This window comes from Argiope bruennichi, chromosome X1 (genome assembly GCF_947563725.1).
Source record: "Argiope bruennichi chromosome X1, qqArgBrue1.1, whole genome shotgun sequence".
NCBI classification, from domain to species: Eukaryota; Metazoa; Arthropoda; class Arachnida; order Araneae; family Araneidae; genus Argiope; species Argiope bruennichi.
The window spans coordinates 43154632-43166902 of record NC_079162.1 but is presented as its reverse complement, the minus strand read 5'-3'; the positions used below and the strand labels follow the sequence as shown (position 1 = coordinate 43166902).

The following is a 12271-nucleotide window of genomic DNA, read 5'->3' as shown; positions in this document are numbered from 1 at the left end:
GAAGAAATTATCTTTAAACAAAGAGTTTGTGACAACAATAACTATCATGTACTGAACGCGCACTAAATGCCCTATTTGTGGATTTCCTCTTAAAAAAAGAAAAGAAAAGAGTCGCTTTATTAAGACATTAACACATCCTCGCAGCAACAGCCCGGACGGAAACCTTGGCGGAACCGTTAACCTTGCATAATCTTGTTGATGTTCCAACGGAGAGACAGTGTTTATGCTCGGGGTTGCTCGAAAAAAATGTTTGGGATATCTCCTACCACCCTTGCCAACTGCGCAGGGCTTTGCCCGAATCCATCTATTTCGAGAAAATGAAGAGAGTAGCACGTGTTTTACGAGGTGACGCAATCCCAAACACTTTACAACACTGCTAATACGTAACGAGTGAATTTTGCGTGGTTGCCAAAGCAGGTAGATGGGTCCTTACCCTTTGTGTTGCAGTGACATATCTTTAATAGTTTCATTTAAAACACGATTCTATCAAGTTCACATGGAGATTTTATTTCAGAGCGTGGGACCGGGTGTGCATTGCTATTCACCCTTTTTGAAGTCCTCCGCTCGTGATACATCCATAAATCTCGAAGAACTATGTAAAAATACCATCTTAAAATGCATCACTCTAAGACGACTTGCTGCAGCTGTAATTAAACTGCCATTGCCTAAACGTCTGCTACGGTACATTACAGAGCTGTCAACAACAGATTTTGAACAAATCGAGTGTGCACCCTTCTGTGATGTTTTTAGCGTGAACTTTTTCCACCGAGCATTGACTTACAGAGTAACTTGTTTACATGATCAGCAAGAGTACATAATTACGTACGGATACAGTCCTATTGAAGATGAAAAATTGAAAGCCGGGCATGAAGAGTGGGTGAAGGTTCAGCACAAGAATGTCATGTGTATTTGTGCGACTGTCAAAGATCCGTCCACAGACAATGTTTTCTATGTCTACGATCAACCATACGCGTCACTAGAACAGCTGTGGAGTGTTTTTTGTGAAAAAAATTGCACAGTTCCTGAAGCATTCTTCGCGCGTTTGACAGCAGATATCTGTGAAGCTCTGAAGCATATTTTGTTAAATGGTTTAGACTATGCTCACTTTGGTTTAGATAATGTTTTCATTGCTCATGATAGGTTGGTGCTTGAAAATGGTTTGATGCGAAAATATACTAAATTTGCTCCCGATCGTTCCAAGAGAGATTGTTCCAAAGAAGAAAGTATGCTTCGTGATATAGTCAATATTTTAAAATGTTTGCTCAAAGATTATGATGTTCAATTTTCGCATGCTGAAACTATAAGAACATTAATCAGCGATATTGAAAAACAGAATTCTTTCAATGGTGTTCTTCAAACCCTTAGTACATCAATAGATGGTATAAATGAATTTTCTTTTGTGAAGCTTATACATAGTTTACAAGCTTAGAGATGGATTTTATTACTATTGAATATGTGGAAGGGACTCTTGTTTTTACACAGATGTTACTATTTTCTACAGAAAGAGTAATTTATATTTTCACCAAGCTAGATCAATATCTATGGTTGTGACTGTGGATGGATGGTGATTTTTTTTTTTGTATATTTATATGTTAAAAAAATACATAAGTATGGAGAATGCCGTTTCTTGAAATATATCGGAAAATCATGTATTAATCATTATATCATTTTTATTATGTCAAGATTTTCTTTAATCACTATTTCCATGGGGACATTTTTACACTGAGTTATTTTTTTTTAATTTAACAAATATGTTTGCATAATTTTTAATGTATATTTTGTATAGTCGATACCCAGGTATTTTTAAATATCAAAATTCTCATTGAGAACTTTTTGGAAGCATGAGTTTTACTATGAAATGAAATGTTTAAGTATAAATAAATATTTAAGCTGTGTTTTTTTTTACATTTTTGGCAAAGAAAAACAAAGGCATTGTTACTGAAAATCATTTTCATTATTTTTACACACAGAGTAGCACAATCTTTTTTTCTAATTTCTTTCAGATAATAATATAACGACACGCCAGTAAACATTGTTGGCACTAGAAATATTTCTTCAACAAAAAAATTTAGGAATATTGATAAATGTTTCAATTTCATTTATCTTTCTAATCTTTTGACAAGGATACCTACAAAATTATCATCTTCTATCATGAAATGAAAATTTAGATGATGGTGGATTTACACGGATCTGTAAATTTATTAGGTAAGATACATTATTTATAATTTTTTAAAAAATGCAATACTTCCGAATTTTAAACACGGCACTGAGTGCCGAATAATTGGAAAAATTTAAACTTTGAAAGTAATTATATACTAAGTCTTATTAAATCTTTTAGTTTACTTTTCAAAATAGCTGCATTTGTTGTGTACGAAAAGTATATAAATTTATGAATGGACAATTTTTTGACTTGTGCAACAAAGAATTGAATAGCATAGTGATTGAATAGTGTAAATTAAAATATTCATATTTATTCATTTCACTTGTGAAATATAAATCAAAATTATTTAATATAAAACCTATTAAATTTGCATTTATTTATTTCTGATTATTCACAACATTTAAATTCTAATTTAATATTAAATACATAATCATTTTAATCGGCTAAACAGTTTTTAATAGGAAGATATAATTTTCAAATATCTTTAAAATCATTTTGTTATTAAAATTATTTGAAATCTTTGTAATCAGTAGAATTATTGGAAATTACAGTTGCCATTAGAATGATTTGAAATCCTTAGTTGAAATATATAGATTTAATTAATATTCAAAATTAAGTTACAACTTATATGCCATAAGTTATATCCATACGTGTATGACAAAAATCTTTTTAAATTTTTAAAAACAATTGGTTTATATTATCTAATTTAATGTTTCATCTTATTGCCATTTTTTAATCTCGTTTTTAATGTTAAGAGACATTGCCAAGCAATTTTTTAATCAACTTCTAATTTTACAGATTTTTACATAGACACGCTTTTTCTATTCTAACCGTATGTCTGGCGCAGTATAGTCAGCAATGGCCGATAAATCCCACAATCCAATCCATATGTGTATGTTATTGTGTTAAAAAAATGTGTTGTTGTAAACTGACTTCTGAAAACTCAAAATAATTTAAGAGCATTTTCTAATTTGAGATGTTTTTGTGCCCTCCATTTTTATCTTATAAGTTTTACGTCGAAAGAAAGTGCTCCTGTGCTTTCGCAATGTTTTGGTTTAGCCAGCTGCTAAAGATGCTGACCTGAGCGCTTTTCCCCACACGTCAATGAGGCGCAAAAAGCCAAGAAGGACTTGCTGTTTATTTATATAAAATCCGAAGCAGTTCAGGAGTATTTTTTATCAAAAAAGTGACAGGATTTCCTGAATTTGGAATTGTTTGTCCTGTATTAGAGAAAAGATTCCGCCTCTGCCCTGTTTTGAAATTTTTTTACCCATTTATTGCGGTTTCAAAATAAAATTATTCCAATTTTTTCTTTTTTTAACCTACCGGTAAATAGTTAATATTAAAAATCAGGAAAAAAGGAATTATTAAGATTCAATTTTTGAAAATTAGCATCCGAATCTCCCCCCCCCCCAACAGTTAGTATGCACAAAATATAGACACCTTCAATTAGTAATAGATTTCAGTTTTATATCGTTTGTTCCCTTGAATCATATTGATTTCCGATAAGCGGAGAATCTCGTGTTTTCATTAGCAACAAGGAGAAATGAATAAATGTCCCGAGTAATCTAGGATAGACATGATTTTGAAGCTTGTCCCCACGCTGAAATGCACCTGGACACTTTAAATCAAATTTTCTGAAGTTTAATTCTACATTCTTAATTTTTTAGTTTAGATTGTGAGTTATAAAATAGGATTTCAATCCCTTTTTAAAGATGAATTCATTCATTCACATTTTTAAAACTAAGTGAAGGTTATTTTTAAATTTCAATGAAATTTTTAAAACTGAGTGATTGTTAGTTTTAAATTTCATGGAAATTTTTAAAATCAAGTTACTGATATTTTAAAATTTCTAATATTTATTAATTACTTATAAGAAGTTATTTTAGAGACAAATAAATACTCATATTTTTTTGCTCATATTTTTCTTATACACTATAAAATCAAAATTATAAGTTCTTTTATGTTTACTGTTTGTATGAATATTCATATAATTTGAAACCTCAAGAAGTAAATGATATCTAAAATTTAACTTCAAAAATAAGAGTTAACAGTTCCCAGAAAATATCACGTGTCTGGTGAATTTTTTAAAAGTTTTAATTAAACATTTTTTGGCAGTAAAGTATATTTGAAACAGGCATTTAAAGCTTTTAGTTGCTATTTTCTGAAATTTTTACTTGTTTATTCTCGAATGGAATTATAAAATCCTTCAAATTCTGCTAGTTTTTAAAAATATATTTATAATTTTTTTTCTATACATTTTATATATCTGAGTCCTTTTTGTTAGAATAATAAATGGAAGGTCGAGACTTTGCTCATTTGACCATTAATGGTATTAATAGCATAAGCAAATACTCAAAATTTAACATTAATCAAGGAATTACTATTTGGAATTAGTATATCAAATCTTATCTGGGATTATTTTATTTCTAGAACTTAGTCCTAAGTGTAGGGTTATTCATTAAAATAGGTGACTGTATTCAATGAATAGCAAAGTTTGGGTAGGAGAAATAAACTTACGCTAGAAGGTTTAAAAAGCTAATTAAAAATTAAATTCTGGATTCTTTTTATATTTTAATATGAACTTTTAATTATAAATTAGAAGCATGATCTTTAGGAATATTTTATTCAAGTTCTAAACGAGTCCGGGTATCTTTTTTTCCAGCCAGAATAAAGAATCTAATATCGAGAATGTCTTGCTTCAACCAGGGCATCTGATAACATTTTGTATCTGTTATCTGTTGGCGATATAGCTGAAGTCATTTAGTCCTACACATGTTAAACATAGCACAGAAATAGTTTGGAAGGTTTTGTAGAGCACTTAACTATGAATGACTTTTGATATTTTTTAACTATAATTTTAGTTACATACTAGCCATAGTCAGTTAACTCTTGCAATATAGCTGATTACATTTTTTTAATTATACGAGTTTCAAAAAATAATGATGCGAGGATTCATTGCTCTTCTTCCAATAAAATGCGTACTGATATACTTCTTTTTGTATCATCCGTTATCCATTTCATCATACAATAATCATATAATCCTAAGGATGATTAAATTGAAATCAAACACAACCAACAATAGACCTGGACAGCCCCTGAATTGTTGTATTTTGCAATGTATGTTCATTTTAAAAAATGCGAGGATAACAGAACTCAGTAATCAATAGTACGAGTGAAGATGATAAAGAAAATGTGTATTTGGATATAAGAAGCTTTCATGGCATCGATTGGCCATAATTAGGTGTAATCTATAATTGTGTTGAGTTCTGTAAAAAGTGTTCACATGAAGGAAGAAAAATACATAATCTAGAAAAATAATCCAATCGAATGTTATCACACCAAGACGAAAAAGCTTAATTATTGAACATAACAATCACAATTTACTGATAAGAGTGCCCCTTGGATATTTGCTATCATTCGTCCTTTTTGGTAAATGTGATAGTTGTTAAGCTTTTTTGTCGATGATTTTATGAGATTTCATCCTTTTATTTTATGGAATCAGATGAAATTAAGGATACAGCAAAAATCAAAATACTAGTTTCATGAAATTCACCATAAAGAGATTTTATGAATGTATTTTAAGAGCAACGTGTGATAAAATTTCTTTCAGTAAAAATAAAAAATAAATAAATCGCATATCTAGTTAAAACAAGCATCAGTTTTATTGTTTCTCGATGGTCGTAAAAGCTTTACGGAAACTCCAAGAAATTGGTAGCATTACAGAAGAAATATTTATGTGAAAAACATGAAAGTTTGTTTCCTATGCTTATCTTTATTTGAAGGATAGTCACATATTTTATAACTAGATATCCTTCACAATTACTGGGGTATCATTAAAATCTTGGATCAGAGTTTTAAAAAAACAAGAAATTAGCGGTCATCTTGTTACAATAAAATCATTGAATCAATTCTTAAATTGCGTGAAAAACCTATAATTTCATTTAATTTTTTTTTTCAGTAAAGAAATTTGAATGGTCATATAGTCGCTATTTTACATGCGTGATCTAGAAATCACAATAAAGATATTTCACAATTCGATTTTTTTTATTAACTTCTATTTTTGAAATTACATGAGGGTTGTTTTTGGATACACATTGCAATTTTCATCGGTGATAAAGTACAGAGAAGGAATCGCAGCTCTTTCTCCAAACTCTAACTTTCTGAACTACAGCTAAAGGATGCGAGATGCACGATGGCAGTTTTCAAGTGCATCTGGCCCACATAAAGGGAATCGGGCTTCGAACCTGTGATCATTCGATTCTGAATTTCTTCAACCAAATTACAGCAGACTCCCCAATTTTATGTTACCCTTTAAATAAGTCTTTGTATCTAATATCTTTGAAAATGATTTTAATCTTTAAATTCAGACATAATAATAATAAACATAAAAAAAACTTGCAATTTTCATCGTTAATAAAGTACAGAGAAGGTACATCGTGATAAATTTCTTATTGATTTGTTCTTTTCTTTTTCAAATGAAAAAAAGTGAAGAATAGTCAGTAGTATTTTGGAATTCATTATCAACAATTTTTGGGGTTACGTTCAGAATGGAAATATAACACTTTTTTTTTTTTTAAATCGAAATAACTTTTTCGATTACCCTGAATTCAGTGAAATTTGCAGGTGCAAATTTTTAAATTTCAAAAAATATACAAATCACGCAAAATAACTAGCTTTCAGTTTTCACCTTCTCTTTTTAATTATGAGAATATATGAGATGTGGTTCTAAACCAAAGTGACGCACAACGTATTTATCAGCAAAATCTAAATTGTCTTTATAAATGTAAAAAATGATTGATTTTCTTAGAATTTCCGCTCCATAACTGCACTGGGCGACCATAATAAGGCTACGAGGATGCTACCAGAGTTTCCCCACCACTGTCTATATTTTAACGTTTTATATTAACGTAACTCCTAGAGGACATTTTTACTGACACCAGACCGACAAGCACAGAGAATCATCGGTTACTTATGTTTCGTATACGCAATCCTTTAGTTTCGAAGCCGAGTTTTTGTCATTACATTTATAAATGGGATTACTCCAACTTGTATACTTTCTTTTAAAATTTCATAGAGCTATCCTGAGTAGATTTTAATAAGCGAAGATTGGAAATCGAAAAAGCAGTAAGAAGCAAATTCCTTTTTTTCTTTTCTTTCTGGGTCAAAACATAACAATTATCAAGATTTTCAATCCGGTAAACGATGTCAACAAACTCTAAAAAGTTGAAAAACGCATTGTTAAATGTCTCCAGTAACATTAGTATCGAGATGAATGATTTGATGATAGAATTTGCAGTTCGGAAGTTGCAACGTTTTCCATTTATTTCCATCATTGAAATTTCACTCTTTTTCTGATAAGTGACCTAACTCGTATTTTATTGTAGCTATGGTATAGGCCTCCGGTATCAAAATTGTAAGATTCGATTAAAGTCTCTATCAAAGTCGGTGGATTTTTGTGTTGTCGAGAATTATTAGCGACCATACATTATAATCATGTTATAAATCCCGAGATTAACTCCTCAATAGTTGTTACACACTGTTGTTGTTGTTTCTTATGGCACTTGCCGTGGACAAGCCCGCTGTTACGAAGACAGCGATTTTAAGCCGGTGGGGGAGCGTCTTTTTTTTTTTTTTTTTTTTTTTTTTCCTTAGTATCGCCAACTAGAGCCAAGAGTACGATTTCGCTACTCACGCATCACTCATTCTCTTGCACAACCCCTTTTTACAGGAGGGCACATTCACACATCTCACAGATAGAACAACGGAAGAACAACCATGCCCAAACCGGGACTCGAATCCAGGACGCCCAGATCACGGGGAAGACGCGCTACCACTATGCCAGGACCCCGGCGCTAGACACTGTAGAATTAATGGGCTGTGACAATCTAACATAAGATCTCGGCTTGGAAAACTGAATATTCGGTTCAACAGATAGCAGATTTGATAACCTATTCCATCAAAGATCTGTCGTATATCTATGAGTCATATTCATTTAAAAGTTCTAAAGTTGGTGCGGTGAAAAGAATTGGGGAAAGTGGTACTGATCCAAATGTTATCCTTTACACCTAGCCTCAGTTAAAATTGATAACGCTCTTTCTAAAATACCTGTTGTGCAGCTTCAGAACGGGATGATAATCTAACTAAACTTAACAAAATGTTGTTTAGTTCATATTAACGTCCCGTTTTGAAGCAACACGAGGACTATTTTAGAGCAGATGTAATTTTGAACTATAGTCAAATGAAGATAGACATCTGACTAGGCACCACTTTTTCTCCGAACTTCCACACCAGATTAGCGGTAGAACATTTGACTTACCACGTCAGTTTTAATGTCCACCAGCCTCCCTACACGGTAGACTTTTTGGGAAATCGAATTCCGACCCTGGTTTGAGTTTCGAACAGGCCCCAAAGTCGAGGCCATCGCATACGAATGAGATTTGTGACAGAACTTCAACATGCTTAGTGGCGTATCGACCAGGTGGGAAGGGGATGAGGGTATAGATACAGCGGGCATCAGTCTTCGGAGACTCAAAGGAGACCGAGCGTTAATGCGTTAATGTCATTCTTTAAAGAAAAAGTAAGCATAAAAGGCGAAAAAAAAAATGTTATCATGCTCCATTTACAACTGGAAAACCGCTGATGACGAGTAGTACGATGCTTGAAGGAAGATTAAATTACAATTTAATCTTAGAAAGGATAAAATCGCTTAGAAGATCATATCGTACTCCAGCCGCTACTTAACCACTTTACGCCACTGCGAAACTCACTATTTCTGTCGGTTATGTCATATTCTAAAATTAGCAATAACAGCCGCAGATAGTGGAGGCAACTTCATAATTGGTTTTCAATTTCTGAGTATTGAGAATGACTGTACGTTAAGAGCAAACTGTGTTACGGGGAAATATAATATTTCAGTTATCATTCTCGATTTTTTTTTTACTATTGTTAATTCTTATGATATCGACAGTTTTGGACGCTAGAAGAAATTAACCATTATATAATAGTATATGACACCTTGATTTACAATATTTTAATATTGAATTTAAGAGTCAATTAATCATTAATTAAAATTTCTTATTCTGTACAAAAGGTGCCTTATGAGTACAGTTTGTACTCATAAGTACAGTTTACAAACTGTACTCATGAGTACAGTTTGTATTCATAAATCACATTAATTAATTAATATTACAACACAATAGATTTCAAAATAAAAATAATAATAATTCAAATAAAAGATATCTGCACTAATAAAAACTTGTTTTTAAAAACATTTTTTAAGTATTTTTTTTTTGTTTGTTTTAAATACGCGGAGAAGGAGCCTCTATCATGAGATGTAACTGAGAAACGCCCTCTAGTTCTGTAAGTTAATTAATAGACTTCTTCAACTCTTTTAAATTTAAGCGTTATATTTAGTAATAGGGATTATCTGTATGTAATAGCGTTTCAAATTTCCTTCGTAAAAGAGAAATCTCTTCAGAGGGGGTTCAGAAACAGATAAAATTGCTGAACGGAAATAAACGCTTACTATTAATGGCTCCTATATCATAACAAATGAGTTAATAAACAACTCGGACTGCGAAAAAAATTATACAATAAAAGCTTTTTCTGAAAGGACTGTAATTAAATAACAAGCACCCCACAAAATAAACACAAAAAAGGGAGAGAGCCAAGTAAAACTTAGATATATAAAAATTCACGTTACTTCCGTATTTTGTCAACGTCATTAAGGCGAAGAATAAACAAAAACAGGATTATCAGGGTTGATAGAAGCAGCAGTGAATTCTCCGGACAAAAATACGAGAACGGAAAATGAAATAAAAAAAATGAGAAGTGTGAAATTTCTAAATGAGACTCTGACAAGTACATATGCCGTTTTTTGATGAGTTGCATGTTAATTTCTGTTTTCTAGATTTTCGGAAGTACTTTTATAAAAATTTTATTTAAAAAAAATCATTTTTTATAAGATCTAAAAAAGTAAAGTATCAAGAACTAAAATTCAAGAACGGCCTTAGAACGCAATGAAGAGATATGTCATTTTTATTATGTAATGTAACAAGAAAATATTATTTACTTGGGAGTCTACAAAGCGAATTAATACAATTTTTGTTAAAATGAAAGCGAATTAATTTTGAGGTAAACTTGCAATTCGGGAAATAAATATTGTTTTTGAACAGATTGTGTTCATTAGAGTACCACTTACTAAATTTGAAATTAATACAAATAACATTAAAAATTCCCCACTCGTGAACATAAGTTTTGTGAAATGCATATTTGTCATTCATAATTTATACGTGCATTCATTCGGCCTGTTTGGAGAACAATGATTTGATTCCAGCAGATATTAATTTATGAATAATATTAGATTCCAAGATTAATCATAAAATGAATATTCCTCTTTCTGATTAATTGTAAAATCGAATTATAATCTGTTCATAAAGGAATTGAAGAAGCAATCGTAAAAGGCTAAAACAGTGGATAAGAAGGAATTTATTTTGTATTGCTCCACTCCTACACCTGAAACATAATTTTTATATTTAATAAAGATGATTTTATTAGCATACTAGCCGCCTTTGGCGACCAGGCAACTGGAATTATTCAGTTTAATCTCTCGTACGCAACTTACTTTTAATAATTTCTTCCGCTAAATGTTTTTAAATTTCTAATTTTGATTGTCATTGCAGACAATACAATGTTAGGAGTTTTACGTTATTCTTTCATTGCCCTAGCATCTCCTTCATTTCTTCTCGACTCGATTAAACATTTGTACATTTCTTTTAAATAGGCAGTGATTAAATTTCAACTCATTCAGTAACATCTTTCTGAATCGAAGCTGTATTTAAAAAATATCAAAATAGAAAGAATTATTCATTTCTGAAGTTTTGTATCATATGCTGAATATATTTCATAAACTGCTAACATATTAGACGATTCTTCATAAGAAATTTCTCTGATTTAATAAAAAAATTCAATGTACTACAATAAGAAAGAAAAACATGCAAGCTGAAAGAGAAATACAGAAAAAGAGTTTAAAAATATGTGAAAGTTAAAAAATATTCATCTTTCCATACTTATAAAATTAAATCTTAACTCTTAATTGCCACAATATTAATATTTTTAATTTAAACTATTCTTCATATTAAACACTAAAAAAAAGCCGAATCTTCAAATTTTTATTATTAACAATGGAATAAAATGTTGCAGAATATGCTTCAAATATATTCTTAAATGAAAATTAAATAATGAAATAAAAATTACAAGGCAAAAATTTGGTTTAATTGAAAAGTTAATTTTTTGTATTTTAAGAGAATGCAAAATCAGTTTTGTGCTGCAGTAATTTTGGAAGTTATCGTTGAAAAACGCCAAAATTTTATTTAATTTTTAATTAATATAAATACTAATTAACATTTTTAAAAAATCGCTTCAAAGTCCACATTTTAACAGTCAAATGTATGTAAATGCCAAGTTTTGAAGCTTCTGTTCAAACGGTCAAGTTTGTAGAGATTTAATGCACACATATATTCATCCTTATTATTATTAAAGATTATTCAGAAGAAATTGTCCCCCAAAATTTTCCTACCCTCCCTAATTAAGGAGTTATCCCCCCCCCGCATAAAATTGTGGATCCTGGGTAAGGCTGCGAAGGGCATTGGCGAAAAGTAATTTTGAAATTAATGAATTAATGTAATGTAATGCAATTTTGAATTAATTCTTTGATGATTAATCCCTGGCATATAGTAAATACAAAGGTATCTAAAAATCGAATATGTATTTTGGACGCTATTTTTTCTACCGATTGAAACCAAAAGTTGACATAAAAATACAATTGTGAATCAAAAGATAACGTGCCAAGTTACTTTATTGCGCTGATTAATTAATCAGAAATTACAGACCTAACAGAAAATCAATCTTTCAACAGAATTGGTTGGTTCAAAATTTTATAAGAAGTTACATTTAGATACTAAATCTGGGCAACAAATTTTATTTGTCGAGTTCTTTATGTTTTGTAACTATCGAGCTCACATGTATTTGATCAACCACACATACAGACTTCCTGCGAGTGAATTTTATTCAAAATTTCATGGAAATTTATAAATTTGACATGAAGTC

At 30.7% G+C, this 12271-nt stretch overlaps 2 protein-coding genes across 2 annotated transcripts in view; both read left to right on the top strand.

The window, feature by feature from the left end:
• The first annotated feature begins 399 nt into the window (after positions 1–399).
• LOC129958219 (uncharacterized) lies at positions 400–1895 on the top strand. Its single transcript, XM_056070502.1, has one exon. The coding sequence runs from the start codon at positions 422–424 to the stop codon at positions 1427–1429; it is 1008 nt and encodes a 335-aa protein (XP_055926477.1). The 5' UTR covers positions 400–421; the 3' UTR covers positions 1430–1895.
• Positions 1896–2163: 268 nt separating this feature from the next.
• LOC129958221 (apolipoprotein D-like) overlaps positions 2164–12271 on the top strand; it is a 35798-nt gene continuing 25690 nt past the window's right edge. The window contains exon 1 of the mRNA XM_056070505.1: positions 2164–2205. The gene's annotated coding sequence lies outside the window, so the exon portion shown is untranslated. The remainder of the gene's footprint in view (positions 2206–12271) is intronic.

Coding starts and splice junctions, on each gene's coding strand:
- LOC129958219 (XM_056070502.1), top strand. CDS start 422: ATGGGTCCTTACCCTTTGTGTTGCAGTGACATATCTTTAATAGTTTCA.